The 17729-nt window shown below is 39.9% G+C and overlaps 1 protein-coding gene across 2 annotated transcripts in view; it reads left to right on the top strand.

Moving 5' to 3' along the window:
- Positions 1 to 17729, top strand: part of LOC110093512 (meiotic recombination protein SPO11-1) — a 53805-nt gene that overhangs the window by 7976 nt on the left and 28100 nt on the right. For both annotated transcript variants that reach the window (XM_028699540.1, XM_028699538.1), the window contains exon 5: positions 923 to 996. In XM_028699540.1, coding sequence (XP_028555373.1) covers positions 923 to 996 — 74 coding nt within the window. The remainder of the gene's footprint in view (positions 1 to 922; positions 997 to 17729) is intronic.

Below are 17729 nucleotides of genomic sequence, written 5' to 3'. Positions count from 1 at the left end.
TTTTTCAATGGACACGTGTATCGGATACGCGTGTTCTTTTGAAATTAAATAGTATTTTAATTGGATACGTCTTTGGTTTATTCGACACGTATCGGTGGAGTATCAGAGGTGTATCCGTGTATCGGTGTATCGGATACAACATGCCTTCATAAATAGGTGTATTGGTGCAACATAGATTGAGAATCAAAAGTGCACATTAGGATAATGTGTTTATAAGAGTAGTCTGTTGTAGCTAGATCTAGCATTGAAGCTGAATATAATGATATTTCCACTTGAAAAATGATATGGATTAAAACTCTTGTACATGAACTTATTTTTCCCATCTCATAGCTTATTATTCTTAGTTATAATAACCATATAACTATTTTGATTTTTCACAATCCTATCTTTTATGTATGAACCAAGCACATTGAATGGATTTTCAATTCATCAAACATGCTATCTTGTCAAAAAGAATGAGCACACCATATGATTTTACCAAAAATCAATGCTGATATCTTAACCAGGGCTCTCACACCTCTTTGTTTTCTCAGTCTTTGTAATAATCTAGAACTTATTGATATATGCTTCAACTTGAAGTGCAGTGCTATTATAGGGAAGTGCTAAATTTAAAAGGATTATTAAACTAGAAAGGTGATTTATGGATGTCATATTCTGTTTTATTTTCTCTACATGTACACGGTCAGTAATAAGATTCTTTGAAACATGTATATTATCATTTCATTTTCCAGTTATAGTTAGTTGATTTCCTTGAGACCTTTTGGTTTTTATTTCTAAAGATGTTTTACCGAATTCTTCATACGATGAGCAGTACATATCAAAATTTTAATCTTTTGCTCCACTCTTCTATTTTAGTAATATCGTTATTTAAATACCGTCAACAAGTCAGCCACATAATTTTGACAAGAATATGTATTTACAGATCAAGCAGTTGTAAATAGAGCAATAAATGACATATGCATACTTTTGAAGTGCAGTCGACATCATTTAAATGTGGTATGTGTCGGATTATGTAATTCTAATAGTATGAAACTAATTGTTTCTTTATGTTAAATATGTGATGAGAGTTTGTTTTTTGTTTTCTCAGCAATGAATCTTTTTTAAAAGATAGATTACTACTGTATCTACTTAACCTTCCAAACTTGTTTTTTAGTCTATTTCCTTCTGTTGTTTTTAAACCCGGTGCTTCAATTTTTCCTTTGTTGTAATAAAGTACAATTGATCAAGCAATTTAAAAAGTAGGATGATTGAACGGCATATGGAAACCATAAATTCATTATTTTACTTGTTATTTTGCTGATTAAAATTGTTGAGCCTGCTAAAAATATTATGAACAAACCATGTAATCAATACGTTGCTAATACTTACGAATATCATAAATCTTTTCTCATACACTTGAAGCCATCAGTCATGATATTTTTTCGATGAATGATAAAACAGCTTTATGAATGCATAAAATTGTATATGCTAATTGCTTCAATAATAATGACCTTGCATTCGAAGGCCATGCTAAAAAAATTAAATAAAAGGAGAACAGATATTCTTGTTAATCCCCATGAGCTTTATAAATAGTTAGTAAATCTTGTAAGTCTAAGTTAAGTAATTCCCTTGGGTGTTAAATTTTGTAAGTTCTTTGATATGATAGCTTTTTAATCTAGCTAAATTTTAGTAAACTATTTGGCAATTATTTTCAATAATGTGGGCTCTGAAAATTCGGCCCTGGCCTCCCCGTCGCTGATTTTGCTTTTTCTTTTCGGCGAGGGAGTTTTAACAGAATTAAGTTCTAGGGTAAATTTTGGAAGGCAGATGAGTTTGTAGATAAGACACTCCCTAGAGATTTCACCCTCATTTTACGAGGACTTTATGATCTGAGTTCTGATTTCCTATAGGCGCAAGCCCCTATAGTTAATTACCCCTCTCGATCACGAGAGAGAACTTTCGATTAAGGCTAGTCGTCAATCAGATACGTAGAGATACGCATTATCTGGCATATAGTAGCAGCAATGAGCTTAGGATTTGAAAGTTTGAAGGTTTGGATGTTTGGAAATTTGAAGGTTTTATATTTAAACTAGAAATTTTCACCATCTTACACTTAAAGCGGATGGTGGGGGAATGGATGATGGACCCGATGAAGATCTCATGGTTCCGTTGTCCCGGGTCATTGTGGTCCCTGGTCTACTTAGTCAGAGGAGGTAGTCGACCCAACCTAACAGAAGTATCCTTGTCCGCAGCCATGTGTTGCTTTGTCCAAGGGGACCTTATAGACTTGGGGTGAATATTTGCCTAAGGAGACAAATTTGAATCCACCTTAGCTAACAGAGGGCTTTGTGCCCTATCGATCATATCCTATTGATTCATATCTCAAGGATTTGATGCCAATAAGGAGCGTATTGGCTCTGGCCATAACTGGTATTTCGTGGTGCCATTTGGTGGCAAAACCACTCGGTTCAGAGGGCCCCGGGTTATAACCGTTTATCCTGCGGTGCCATTTGGCGGCAAAACCGCCGGTTAGAGGACACGTACCACGTCCTTATTGGAAGGAGATTATTTGAGAATGGATCATATTGATATTTTCGATTGAGCATTAGCTCTTTGTGAGCTGAAGTAAATTTTAATTTGTCCACCTCGGCAAACTGTTGCGGAGGGTGAATGAATTTTGCTTAAGTGATTTATAGTTAGATTTCAATTTTAAATATTTGAATTTTGGGATTTTATTATTTGTTGAGTTTTAGACTTTGTGGAGTTTGAGATTTTGAGTGGACTTGTGGGAGGCATTTTAAAAATAGTTGTGAACCCCTACGGTTGAGATCTGCATTCAACATGGCCATCATCAGGGTGACCTTGAGGTCATTTTCATTTATTGTTTAAACCTTGTCGACCCTATCAATTTGCCGATAGGGGATTGGGTTTCGTAAGCTTTATGCCCTTATGAGAGAACTTTCTTTATTAAAGGCATTGAATGCCTGATATGAATGTGCAAAATAAATATTCCGGTCAATTTCGTAACCGCTTATTTATTTGATGATTCGAACCCTGTCTACTCTTATTTATCTGCTTAGGAGGATCGGGTTTTGTAGGCTTTATGCCTTTGTTAGTGAATTCTTTTGATTATAGGACTTGAAGGCCTGATATGAATGTATTAAAATAAATACAACGATCTCCACAATCGTGCATTTGTTTGAAGGTCCGAACCATGTCTACTCCTATCGATCTGTATTGAAGGATCTTAAATTCACTTGTCGACCTGCGCAACATCCCTAGACGTCACGTGTGTACCAATAACACGCTCGTCGGGGCCCATGCAGGTTGAGATTATATTTTCCCCTTTAGTGTACCTATGTGTATACAATTTATGGTGCACGTGTAGTTTTATTTTGAACATTCAATGAGTCTTCTATGACATCTCTCAGAAGTCTATATTCATTATAGTGCTTATGTATCCATTTGTATGTGACATGTTTAATGCATAGAGAGTCTTCTACAATGGACCGTAGAAGCTTATGCTTGTTGTAATACTTCAATACTTGCATATAGAAGGTATGTTGGATGCACGACCATCTATATGATTTGATTTGGCTCTCTTCCCAGAACTCATATGAGGATTAATGGGCAACTCCTTGATTACGCCATCCTCATTATTTTCTACCATTGGCTTAAATAAAGGATCAATCATTTCAACCTTGGATGATTGCATTCTTCATGGTGCCCCATGCTTCGAAATCGTGGACCACTGCCTTGAACTGACGACTATAGCAATAGAAGATGCATTAAGCCATCTATCACACTCACTATGTGTTGACCTTCAACATACGTAAGCAGCTACAATATTTATCCATGAGTCGATTATCATTGATAATAGTAAGAATATCTTTCATGATGATTTCTTCCCTTTGCTCATAGGTAGGATACGCTTTCCATGCACATATTGGTCTTATACTTCCCATTGCTGGTCCCGAACAATCATCTATATGCAATACAGCTTTCTCCTCACATCGTCAGTTGATCCATACTATGAATGACAACATTATTACTATTGTCAATAGAGAATTACACTCTCTGACCAGTATAGCTTTCATGAATCAGTTTCAATACCCATCGAGGGTCTTGCATTATAGTTTGTAGGTAGGTTATCCCACTCCCTACAAGTTTTGATTTCTTGTGCATACTTGTTTGTACCATAGATCTATCAAGCTTGTTGGTACACACCATATTGTATGTTGGCATTTATATTTTGAATATCTTTTATCTCTATTGGAGATTTCATAATGTTTGTAAATATTTATCTGAAACTTCTGCACAAGTCTCTCATTTTGTTGATAATACTCCTCTGGATGACTTAGAGATGACTTGGATTCATCAATTATCTCTTTGTATATCAACCAGTGAACTATTGTATTCTTAATGTGACCTTGGTGTTAAAAGTGTTGTTGTAGGTATCACATTCATCCCTCTCTGCATACAAGTTGACTGGCAGGGTCATCACTTGCACTTGCCTCTTTCTTATTCATGGATTTCCGCTATGCAATAATTTTCAATGCTTGTAGGAGATTAAGATATTTGCTGGCAGTTTGATTTGCTGGTTGTAGAAGCATCATGGCCTCTAGTAGATTGTAGTGATATCATTGGATGAGACTCAGATGGATCCTCCGCTTTGATTATCATTCACATGATGATTCTTTAACCTTTAAAAGCTTAATGTTATGACTCAAATTCAAATTTCATTGAGTCATTAAGATTTGCATTAGAGATGAAGTAATAATTTCTCAGTTGTCCATTAGAAATTTGCATTTCTATTCAAATTAGGCATCTTATGAAATGTTCACATTAATTACATTAAAGCTCAAGTTTAATTAAGTTGTGTTCGTGCTCATTGTAGTCCATATCCAGACTCGAATTCGAGTTCAATCATAGTCCCCTGTGGTCCATTGTCACTTGCTTGGGTTCAAATATGCAAGCTCAAGTATAAGCTCTTTGAGTTTTCTTTAGTTCGAGTTCAGTACACTTTGAGTCTAACTCAAGTCTTACACAAGTCTTTCAATTTCGTGATCATTGAAGTTCAAATCAAGTTTCAAATTACTTAAGTTGAGTTTGAGTTTATTTAAGTCCATTTCGTTCAAGTCCGAGGTCACAAATACACTGTTCAATTGAGTCCAAATTTGGTCCGACTATGATCGTATGTTCACCAGAAATTTCGGCAGCCTCCCGACGTCTCCTCCGTTTAGGGGAAAATTACGGAAAAACTGGGCCTCCCACCACGCTAGAGAAAAGCGTGTACGGTATGTACCCTCGTACGAGGCACTGCGGCCGTGAAATCTATCCTCACCACGCTAGACAAAGGCGTGTATGGGTCTTCGGTACCTGTTGCAAAAGAGCAGTTGTTTCCAGGCGAGCAGGTACTTATGAATATTCCGGTCTCGTCATAGGCGCCGCACCGGGTTCCCATCTCACCACACTAGAGAAAAGCGTGTGTGAGCGGTTTGCCGGCTCGACACGAACATCGAGAATAGGATTTGGAACCGAGGGGTCGTTCATTTACCTCGTCATAGATGTCGCGCCGGGTTCCCTTCCCACCACGCTTGAGAAAAGCGTGTTTAAACAGTTTGCCGACCCGACATGCATATCGAGATAAGAGAAGCATCTCTTTTTTATTTTAATTAAATTAACCTTAATTAATTATAAGTAATAATAATTAAATTGAATTAATTATAAATAATTATCATTATCAATAATTAATTAAAAATAAAAATAATTAATTTTGATTAATCTTAATTATAATTAATTAGAAAATTATTTTAATTAATTATAATTAAAAATAATTAAATTATAATTAACTTAAGTACAGTTAATCAAAATTAACATAATTAAATATAAAATATATTTATATTTTATGTATTATATATATATAAGGAGGTCGGAGCGAGAGGTTGAGGGTCGGCGTCGGTTTGCTTGTGGGAGTTTGGATGGTGGTGCTAGGCTAGTTCAGAGAGGAGGAAGGGTCGAGTAGGAGGTGTGAGATTACTAGTTGGGTTTGGAGGAGTTAGTCGCGGGCAGAGGAGTTGGGAACGTCGAAGGAGGGCGATGGGACTTGGGAAGCTGCGGGAGTTTTGCGTATGTGGGAGTGTGAAGTCGTAGCTGTCCGAAGGCTTGAGCTCGTCTCCCTTTTATGGACGCAAACGAGCGGCAATCGAAGCCATTTACGCGTGTGAGGGATGGGCGACTAGATTCAGCGCCATTTACAGAGTCGTGGGATGAGACACTGTAGCTGGCAACAGGATTTTTGTAGGAATTGCACAGGGATTTGGGGTATTGGCTTCAGCAGAGGTGATTTCTTTAATCCTTTTTTTCTTTTTGCTGTGTTGTAGAGGTCAACAAATTCCGCTCAACAAATGTGATACGCATCTAGAGCGAATCACGTTTGTTGTAAGCTGATTTATCCTGTGGATCTCCAAATATTTGTCTAGATGTCACACAAAGGTTTTCATTTAGTGGATCTCCAAAAAATTGCTTGGATGTCACACTAAGATTTTCATTTAGTGGATCTCCAAAAGTTTGTTTGGATGTCACACTAAGATTCTCTTTCTTCACTACTCTTTTAGATGTATCCATAGATAGTTGATATACTGGCTTTGGTCAAGTAGAGATCCATGGGTACTGATAAAGTACTTCGTACTCAGGTCTCTACAATATCACTTTGTAGATTGATGCTAGTGAATAGCATCACCATCATTTGTTCTCTTTTAACACAACTATCATTTTAGTTTATAGCCTTCCTGTATATGCTCAATATTCTTCTATCATCTGGTTGTATTTTTTATAAAATTTTAAATATTTATTTGGGAATTTCGGCACGATGTCAACCCAAATAAATATTTAAAATGCCCCCAGTCTTTAGGGATACTTATAGGTGTCATTCAGGGTGCTCATTCTGCGGCTTTGGCCTGAGCCTTGAGATTTTGGTTCCTCTGCCCTTTGCTTTGTGCTGCGGACATTGATGGAGAATTACCTGATTTGTTATTATTGACTTGTCTTATAGTTTTTTTTACCTTTGGCCCTATGCTTTTTACTTTGGCGGGCTTGTTGAAGGAGTAGATGCCAGTGACCTAAACTCTTAGATTTACATCAGGTCAGTGGCGAAAAGTCATCGGTCCAAAGCTTTGTGCATAACGGACTTGTTGATGACATAATCCATTTAGTTCAGTCTTGAGCTTTTCTTAAACTTTGAGATAGTTTTCTTCGATAATTTGCTTTGTGCTTTGACGGACTTACTGAAGAAGTCATCATTCGATTCTCGCTTTGTGCTTGGCGGATTTGTTGAAGGGTTTGCAGGTTTTGAATTTGGTTGATAGTATCGAACACGGGTAGTATCTTAATCCTTGACCACTTGAGGAGACTTTTATCTGAGTCACTTGAGTTCATCAGATCGAGAGAGCTGGGATTTGACAGCTCTTTGTCCTCTGGTTGCTGAGATGGGGGTTCCTCTATTGCGTCCTTTCTTATGGCTTGTTGAGTAGATGTAGCTGCCAACGATCCGGCCATATTTGAGCTTGTTGGATCCGACCTCTTACACCCATTCAGACTTCAGACTTGAGCTATGGGAATTGCGCTCTCAATGCTGATTTTACTGAAGTTGGCAGATTTGAAGTTCTCCTTCGTGGTTGTAGATTTTGGAGTCCACGAACATTCAGTAGTTGCTCGAGACTCATCTTTCCATTAGAACTTTGATTCTCCAGTCATTTAGGAGAATTTAGTAGACTACGATCACTTGAACTAGTCGAGTCAAATTGGCCTTCATTCTGACAGGTTGACGAAGTGGGGGTTCCTCTACTACGGCCTTTCTTATGGCTTGTTGAGTAGACGGAGCTGTCAGCGATCTGACCATATTTGGGCTTGTTGGATCCGACCTTTTACACCCATTCGAACCTTATGCTTTAGGCTGTTGAAAGACTTTAAGCTTTTTTGGCTCAATTTGTTGGAGTGTGTAGCCACAAAAGTCTCTTTCCTGACTTTTGAACATTGTTTTGTTGGAGAAGGTGATGTCTTGAATTTTTGAAAGATCACCTGTATATACTTTGAAAAAGAAGATTGTTGTATTGTTTAGCACAAAAGAATATTTGAATTGATAATTTTAAATATTATTCGGGGATCTCGACATACAGTGCGATGTCGACCCGAATAAATATTTAAAATGCGCCCTGTCTCACAGGGACATTTTAGAGCAGAATATATTTGAAAATTTGAAATTTGAAATTTGAAATATTTATTTGGGGATCTTGGCATGCAGCGCGATGTTGACCCGAATAAATATTTAAAATTTCCCTAGTCTGATGGGGGATTTTGAAATGTATTCTCGTTATACAAGAGAATTTCAAAATGCAAGATGTACTTTATATTAAAGAATATATATAGAGTACGTGACAGTTCGACATATGGTCGTTCTTATGCATAATATTTCTTCAGGTATCGACCATTGATTGGTGGCATGGGTCTCTGACCATCTAGATCGATCAACTGATATACTTCTCCTTGATATACATTCTCGATGACGAAGGGGCCTTCCCAGTTGGATACGAACTTGCCACCGATTTTTCAGTGTGGGATGATTGGTCTTCTCAGCACCAGGACCAATTCCCCTTCTTGAAATGCTCGAGGGCGCACAATCCGATCAAAAGATTTTGCCATCCTTCCTCGATAGATTTCCAGGTTTTGTTGAGCTTGCAATATGATCTCATTCTGGATTGCTACCCGGAGTGATGGTAGTTCAATCTCCAATGATAACACGGCTTCAACTCCAAACACTAATGAGTAAGGAGTTTTTTTTGTTGGCGTCTTATAAGTTGTACGATAGGCTCATAACACCTCTGTCATTTTCGTATGCCACTCTCTTTTATTCTTGGTGAGAATCTTTTTTAGCAATTTCACCAGTGTTTTGTTGAAGGCTTTTGCTAGTCCATTTGCCCTTGGATTGTATATTTATGAATATCGCCAATCGATTTTGTGCCTATCAACGAATTTATAAATTTTTATACTTTTGAATGCCGTATCATTGTCTGAGATTATACAACGTGGTACACTAAATTTGTAGAAAACATTATAGGTAAAGAAATTGATCACATGCTCGGATGTGACCTCTCTGAATGGTGTCGCTTCTGCCCACTTAGAAAAGTAGTCTGTTACTGCCAGAATAAAGCGGTGTCCTGCCAATGACGGCGGATCTATCGGCCCATTATGTCTGTGCCCCAGCATTCAAATGGCCATGATGCTACTGTTGGGTGCAGAGGATTTGGTGGTTGATGTATAACATCACCATGGATCTGACATTCGTGACACCTCTTAGCGTGATCAATACAATCTCTGACCATGGTTGGCCAATAATATCCCATCCTTTTGATTTTAGCAGCCATCTTAGGACCTGACTGATGTGCTCCACAAAGCCCTTCGCGAACTTCTGCTACCATTTTATCAGCTTCCTTGGTCCCTAGGCACCTTAGTCACATTTGATCAAAAGCTTGTATGTACAACGTGTCATTGACAAATGCGTATCGCAACGTCCTTTTCGGATTTGTGCGGCCGTAGACTTTTCTGTCGGGAGTTTATTTTCTTTGAAGTAGTCAATGAATGACTGCCTCCAATCATTTTCGACTTCAATATCTAAAAAATGCCATCACGATTCTGAAGCTTGACTATATTTATATCTCTTGGCCACATGATATCCTTCCGGATAATTTTTCATAATGATTTGATGGAGTGATTGAGGGTCAACCAGGGTTTCATCCTGCTGACTTGAATATGGAATTCCTTCTACCATCGGGAATTATAATAGAGCGGGCTCTAAGACCCTATGAGTGTAAACTCCAATGAATATAGACATCTCCTCATTGATATTTGCCATTTCTTTAGATAGTTTGGCCAAGGAATCAGCTTTAGCATTCTGTCCTCGAGGAACTCGAGCTATTTCAACATTTGGTACTTGCTTCAGAAGCTCGAGAGCTCGTCGGTGGTAATGGGCCAATTCAACTTTGCCAACTTTATAAATACCGAGGACCTGATTTATCACGAGCTGAGAATCACCGAAGATTTGGAGATGTTGGATTCTGACATCGATTGCAATCTTTAATCCTGCTATTAGAGCTTCGTACTCGGCTTCATTATTGGTACGAGGTTCAGTAAAATTGAATGAAAACCTCATTATGCCTTCCTCTAGTGCTATAAAAATGAGCCCAATGCCAGCTCGGGCCCTTGCAATATTTGAAGGTCGGGCAGGCTTAATCGACGATGCTCCATCAAAATGCATCTCCCAAAATAATAGCTTTTCATCTTCCTCGATCTGTATGATCCGCTCATCAGGCAAATCATCGTTGAGTGGAGAGTTTGCTGGGATCGGATGTGCAGCGAAAAAATTTGCCAGGGCTTGTCCCTTTACTGTTTTTTGTGGCATATACATGATGTCAAACTGTAATAACAATACCGCTCACCTGGTCAGGCGACCTGTCAACGCTGGTCTTGTCATTAAGAACTTTAGCGGATCGATCTTTGATATCAACGTGATTTTGTGAGACAAAATATTGTGGCGGAGTTTCTGAACTGCAAAAATCAGCACCAGATAATACTTTTCAATCGGGGAATACCTCACTTCTGCTTCGATCAATCTCCAGCTAATGTAGTAGAGTGCATTTTCCTTTCCTTCTTCATTGTGCTGGGCCAATAATGCTCTGAGGGACTCTTTTAGCGCTGCCGTATACAGTATAATAGGCTTCCCTGGAATTAGCGCTGCTAGAATGAGAAGATTTAACAAGTATTTCTTGATACTATCAAATACTTCCTGACATTCTTCGTCCCATTTGAAGCGAACATCCTTTTTCATTAATTTTGAAAATGGCTGGCACCTACCCAATAGATTTTATATGAATCTCCGAATGAAAGCTAGTTGCCCTTGCAGTGAGCGAAGTTGTCGATCTTGATTCCTCGATGACGAACAACGTAGCCCAGAAACTTGCCGGAGGAGATCCCGAAAGCACGCTTGAGGGGATTCATCTTTAGATCATACTTTATGATCCTTTCAAATACAATACTCAAGTCATCTAGGTGATCTCTTCGATTCATGCTCTTGACAACAAGGTCGTCCACATAGCACTCGACCTTTTGATGTATTAACTCATAAAATATTCGTTTCATCGCCCGTTGATAAGTGACACCAGCGTTCTTCAGGCCAAAGAGCATGACCGTATAGCAGAAAATACCGATGGGCATCCAGAATGATGTGTGCTTTTCATCCTCATACGTCATCTTAATTTGATTGTATCCAGACAATCCATCCATGAAGGAGAACATGTCGTAGTTGGATGTGTTGTTCACGATAAGTTCAAATACAGAGAGTGGAAACTCATCTTTTGGGCACGCCTTGTTGAGGTCCCGGAAGTTGATACAGATACAAATCTGCCCGTTCTTCTTCTTTATCGGGACGATATTGACAATCCAGTCAGCATATTTTTCTTCTCGGATGAAGTCCGCCTCTATGAGCTTCTTGGTTTCTACGATCACCTGTTCTTTAATCTCCAATCTCATTCTCCTTGGAGCTTGTTTGACGGGTGCTGCGTCATGCTTGATGGCTAATTTGTGAACTGCTACGTCAGGGGATAAGTTAGACATTTCAGCATATGTCCAGGCAAAGCAGTCCACGAATTCACAAAGGAGTTCTTTTATTTCTTCTATTTGCTCATCGGGTAGGAGAGAACTAATGAAGGTTAGGCGGGGATCCTCCTCAGTTCCCAAGTTAATTTCTTTTAGCTCATCCATGGTGGATGCCTGTCCACTATCTTCAAGCTCTTCTGGTGCAGGTTTGGCCTCTACAGGTTGATCATCATAATCATCAACTTTGTACGCCTCCTCCTCATCATCATCCTCGGATTTAATTTCCCCGCATGTGATTGCTTGGCAAATCTCGTTTCTGGGGTACTTACGTACAATAAATCCTAGACCCTTTTTCACAAAAATATCATTCTTCTTTATTGAGTGAGGATTTCTTCGATACCAGAGGGTCAAGCAGAAACAAACTTGATGTTTGGAGGAACGAGTTTTACCCTGCTTTTGCAACATTCTTTGAATATTTCTAGTATTGTACATTTGTACCTGGGAAACCTTGTAGGTACTAATTCCCCGGAATCAACGAGTGTACGAAACCAATCTCGATTTATCTCTTCTTCGAGTTTCCCGATTGAATAAAATAGACTCGCTAGACCATTCTTTTCTTTTGGGGGAGGCACATAGAATGTCATGAGTTCTTCAACATTATGCACCTCTCACGGAATGACTTCCTTGAAGTGTTGCAAGGGAACACGTGTGATTACGAGTATGTTATCTGAGATTGATAGGTTGTCTATCCTTCTGGAGAATACACCCTGCACCGTATTCATATAGATAGAGTCGTAGTCATAATCATCATTTGAATATTCGACCTCCATACTCCTTTTGGTCGTTGACTGACATATCCTCTTGAATTTTGTAGAGGTGACATCATTTCCATCTGTGTCACTCCCTAAATGAGATATGTATTTCCTTTCTTTCGGGATGGTTGATACCTTGGGAAGAGTCGGCGTTGCCTTCTTTCTCCCTACCTACTTCTTCTTGGTTTCTTATTTAGGTCGCTTTGTAGTCTCTAGTTCTGATGCTTGTACCTCAAGAGAGCTCGATGATTTCAACTTCTTTGGGATGAAGTATTTAGCATCTTCATCTATCTTCACTTCATGAACTGCAAAGGGTTAGATGTCATCAGAGATTCTGAACTCTCTCCATCCTTGAGATACTTCATACATTGGTGTAGTGTGGACGGGATGATGCCTTACTTATGCAGCCAAGGGCGACCAAGGAGTGCCTTAAAGGCAGTATCTGCATCAATTACATGAAACTTGGCATCCATATGAAGCTCTCCAAATGTGAGAGAGAGTGTAAATGATCCTAGGGTCTTCCGCCCCTTCTCATTAAAATCATGTACCATTAACTTATCTGATCCAAGATGCTCCACATCGAGGCATAATGATCTTAGTGCTTTCAAGCTCATTAGATTTATAGATGATCATGGATCGATCAAGATTCGATTAATCATCATCCCATCACTTTCTGCAGTAACATACAGAGGGCGATTATGATCCGTCGTTCCAAGCATCATGTCTTCTTCAGAGAAGTTAATGAACGACTCATTGCGGGCTTGCAAGACCTCCATGATATTACGCTCGACAAAATATGCCTTGTACCTTTCAGGATCTTTGAGAGCCTGAATCAATGTCTCCCGAAGGTCTTTAGACATTAAGTGGGTATCGTATATGCTGAGTTGTGCTGGGATCTTTTTCAAGTGGGATAAGATATTGTAATTTATACCCTTGGCTGAAGTGCTCTTTCTCTTAGGATCTTCAGGAATGATATCATCATTGATGACTATCTCTTTTCCCTTATCTTTATTCAAGATCCCTTTCTTTGGTGGAGGCAGCAATATCTTACCACTCCTTAGTTGCACTTGATCGGCTTCCTCTGGTTTAAGCTCCTTTATTAGGATATTGTCTTCAGAGTCAGTCATTGTTGCATCCAGGGATTCATCTGTTGATTCATAATCACCACTCAAATTTATATGTCCCATCTACGAGGCTATGTTAGGGTCTGACCCATCTTCCTTTGGAAAGTACAGATCCTCATCCGAACTGTAATCCATTGGAAACACCATCATACATGATGCAGAGGGTACTTCTTCAATGTATTCTTCTCTTATAGAGGTACTTGGTGTTACCGAGATGACTCGACATACTTCTGTTGGAAGATAATTCTCATCATCTTCTTCGGCTTCATCTATTTTAAGCTCTGCCATGAAGTCAGCGAGTTTAATAGGTCGTCTCACAGTCTAGTAGTATTCATCCAGACTGTCAATAACCCTTTAAGTTGTAGTCATCTTCTCCTTGGGCTTCTTCAACTTGGTCTTCTTCTTGGATGATTTCATCTTTCCAGTATTTGAAGAACCAGCTTGGTTGGGAAATTTTGAAGTAGAAGGTCGTACCACCGGCAATGCCTTCAAATCTATCATTGGCTCAATAGGAGACCTCCACTATCCTTCGAGCTGCTTCAACATCTTCATAGTTTTTTAGAGACTGTAGTCTCCCACTGTTTTTCTTGAATTGGCTCCTTTTCTTTTCTTCTTTCTTCAACCGGGGATACGGAGGAAGTCATAACTACCCGAGCTGATTCTTTTCTGGGATTAGTCAATACATTATCTGATAATGTGATCTCTCTCTTCCGGTATTTTCTTTCGAGCCAATCCTTAAAAACATAACAAAATTCAATAGGATGGCTGACTACCCGATGGTATGGGCAATAATTTGGATCACCAGTGTGCTTCAACTCTTCGGGCCTCTTGCATTCAGGTAGTTCTAAGCCCGCTTTCAACACTTGTCGAAATAATTTGGCGACACTCCCCCTCTTGAATGAATATTCCTTATTCATTTTATCTTTGATGGATTGGAACGTTCTATCACCAGTTTCCGTTGTTTGCTTCTGACATTCTCCTCCACCATGATAAGTTCGTGGCTTATCGTTGCCCCTGAGCATCAGGTTCGGTTGGGGGTGAGGGTTGTAGGCCTGCTTGGGCTTTTCTTCATTCTGCATTTGCTGCTTGCCCTTGTCTACGTTATAAATCACCTGCTTTTCTCTATCAGCTCTAGAGAAGAACGTAGAGTCGGCTTCGCCCATTCTAGCACTTGGGGCCTTAGCCTTTTTGGGCTTATCAGAGTGACCATCTGATCTTGATAAGTTTAATTTCTCAAACTTAGCCACTCTGTCTAACAAGTCTTGAAATGTGGTAATTGTAGCCATGCACAGGAAGGGTTGCATCTTATCATCAATGTTTCCCATTAACAACTGTACGGCATGCTCTTCTTCAAACTGCTGCTCACATTTCATGCTCAAATTTTGCCAGCAAGTGATGTATTTATCCACCGATTCTTCCCTCTTCCTCTTCTCCAGAGCGAGGTCAGCGATCATTATTTTCTTAGTTGCGCTGACGAATCTCTTCACGAATATATTTTTCAATTATGCGAAAGTCTTCACAGAATCATTTGACAGTTCAGCATATCATTCGAAAGTAGTTGTTGTCAAACTGCTAACGAATTGTCGGAAGAGTAGGGCGTTGTTTTCCCCTGTGTTTCCGTAGGTGGCTTTAAATTGTGCCAAGTGCTGTCGGGGATTGTTAGTACCGTTGAAAGTATTGAACTTCGGTACAGAGTATCCTTTTGGATACAGCACTTGGATGACCCTTGCCTACTAGTTTCTCCGCCTAATCAACTGCTATGATGGCCTTGATCTTCTCTGTGATAATCCCTTCTAACTGTGCAGCAGTCACATGTTCAGAAGTACTCGCAATGTTTTGCGGAGTGGGCTGGCGAACGACATTATGAGCCTCATTGCCACCTTCAGGAGTGCCCCGTACTCCTGAGACTTGAGGCATTTGAAAGTTTGGAGGATCAACAGGAGAATTAGGCATGGCGTCAATAGCAACATTTCTCTGCATCATCTGCATCATTGCCCCCATTTGAACCATCATCTCAGTCATCTTCTCATTTAACTGAGAGATTTCTTTATATTTAGCTCTCATTTGTCGCCTCATCTGCCTTCTCATGTCGGCGAGTGTGACATTTTCATCATCCAAAGGATTTTCCTCCACTTCCTTCACTTCCTCTTCTTCCTGGGAATGACCACCTCTGCCAGTGCTGGACCCCTCCCTACGACGGCGTCGGTATACCTGTCTAGGTGGCGGTTGCCAACGATTGTCATCTTCATCGTCATCATAATCGGTGCCATCATCGATGTCTATATGTGTCACCATATAGACCACTTCCATATCTAAGACGTTATTTATTTCTTACAATCCTTCTTCTAGATTTTCCTCCATATATTCTTCGATATTTTCTTCTTGAGATATTCTTCACCTTCTATATTTTGATCATCTATATTTTCTTCTAGTATTCGGATCTCCGAGCGGCGACGCCATTGGATCTCCGGTTCTTGATTAGGCAAGGAGATTTCTTCAACCAGTGGACTGCGGTCAAAGTTAATCTCTTCCTTTAGAGGGGATGGAGGGCGACGGGATCCCATGGAGGATTCTCCAAGGCGTCGACCGTCGGGAGGGGAGTCACTTTGGATCCTTTTTGGGACCCATTTTTGACGTTCTTTGTAGATGGCGGCGGATCTCCGGGAAGCCATACTGGATGTCACGCCCATATCAATTCTTCTTTCTTTTCTTTCTTCTCTACAAGGCCTTGGCCTCCAGATTTGCTTTCCTTTCCACCGGACCTTTCGGCGGCGGATCCCTGAACATATGGTTCAGGTGTCACGCCCCGATGTTCACTGCGCGGGGTTTTCTTTCTTTCTCTTCTTTCCGCCGCAATAGATAGGCGTTCTCTTGGCGGGATTCTCCTGGCCTCAATCAACAAAGGCCGTTGGAACTTCTTTTTCTTCAGACCCTTCTCCTTTACAGTCTTCAGGACTAGTTATACCCAGGTTAATAGAGTCTCAGACTCCTTCCTTGGAGGGATTGGGGTTTCAAGTCTTTGATCCCAGAAAGATTTGTTTCTTTTGACCCACCTTAAATCAGAAAACTTGTTCCGGGTAGGAACGTTGACTTCAGGCTCCTGAGCAGGCAGGTTTGACGGGTGAACATGCACCAATTGCTGTTGGGCTCGAAGTTTAGCATTCATCTTTCTTCTTTCTCTTCTTGTAAGCCTTCCTCCAGATAAGGAGGCCTCAACATCGTTCCTACCAGGTGTAGCAATCTCCATAGGTAGGTGGTGGTGTTTGCAGTCACCACGGAGATTCTTCCATCAGCCACAATCCTCTTGGTGGCTGGGATTTCAGGCTGTGATAGCCTCTCGAACACAGAAATCCTACCACGAGGATTTTCAGCAGTAGGCCGCGGTGTTGGAAGATGCGCAGGACGGATAGGAGCTTCTATAGTTCTTGCAACAACAGCAGGAAAATCAATGCTACTAAACTGGATGGTAGCTCCAGTATTTCCAGTCTCAATAACAGCATTAGCCAGCTGAATCCTGGCTTATCGTCCCAGTTGGACAGTCATCGGGGTGTTCTGTAGATCCATCTGCATAAATGAAAGATAAGGGTTAGTAATCAGAATCTGATACATTACCCCACACTTTCAAAATGCAGAGACTTGCACATAACACAAACAAAATCAGATAACATTAGCGAGTAATTCAAATAATATAAATCTAAAATACTGCTAAATACGTTATCTCAATAAAATATTTTTGAACGACCATTCTTTAGAATATTTAAATATCTAATATTTGAATGATCATTTTGAAAGAGTTCTGAGTTTTAAGCTCAATTTGATTTTTTGCTACTACTATAGCTCTGAAACGACTAGCCAAAGATGGAAAGAGAAATCAATCCCCAACGGAGTCACCAGATATCTGTAGGCTCCGAAAATTCGGCCCTGGCCTCCCCGTCGTTGATTGTGCTTTTTCTTTTTGGTGAGTGAGTTTTAACAGAATTAAGTTCCAGGATAAATTTTGGAAGGCAAATGGGTTTGTAGATAAGTCACTACCCAGAGATTTCACTTTCATTTTACGTGGACTTTATGATCTGAGTTCTGATTTCCTATAGGCGCAAGCCCTTATAGTTAATTACCCCTCTCGATCACGAGAGGGAACTTTCGATTAAGGCTAGGCATCAATCAT

The sequence above is a fragment of the Dendrobium catenatum genome, unplaced genomic scaffold (genome assembly GCF_001605985.2).
Source record: "Dendrobium catenatum unplaced genomic scaffold, ASM160598v2 fragScaff_scaffold_133, whole genome shotgun sequence".
NCBI classification, from domain to species: domain Eukaryota; kingdom Viridiplantae; phylum Streptophyta; class Magnoliopsida; order Asparagales; family Orchidaceae; genus Dendrobium; species Dendrobium catenatum.
This window is presented reverse-complemented; position numbering and strand designations above follow the sequence as displayed.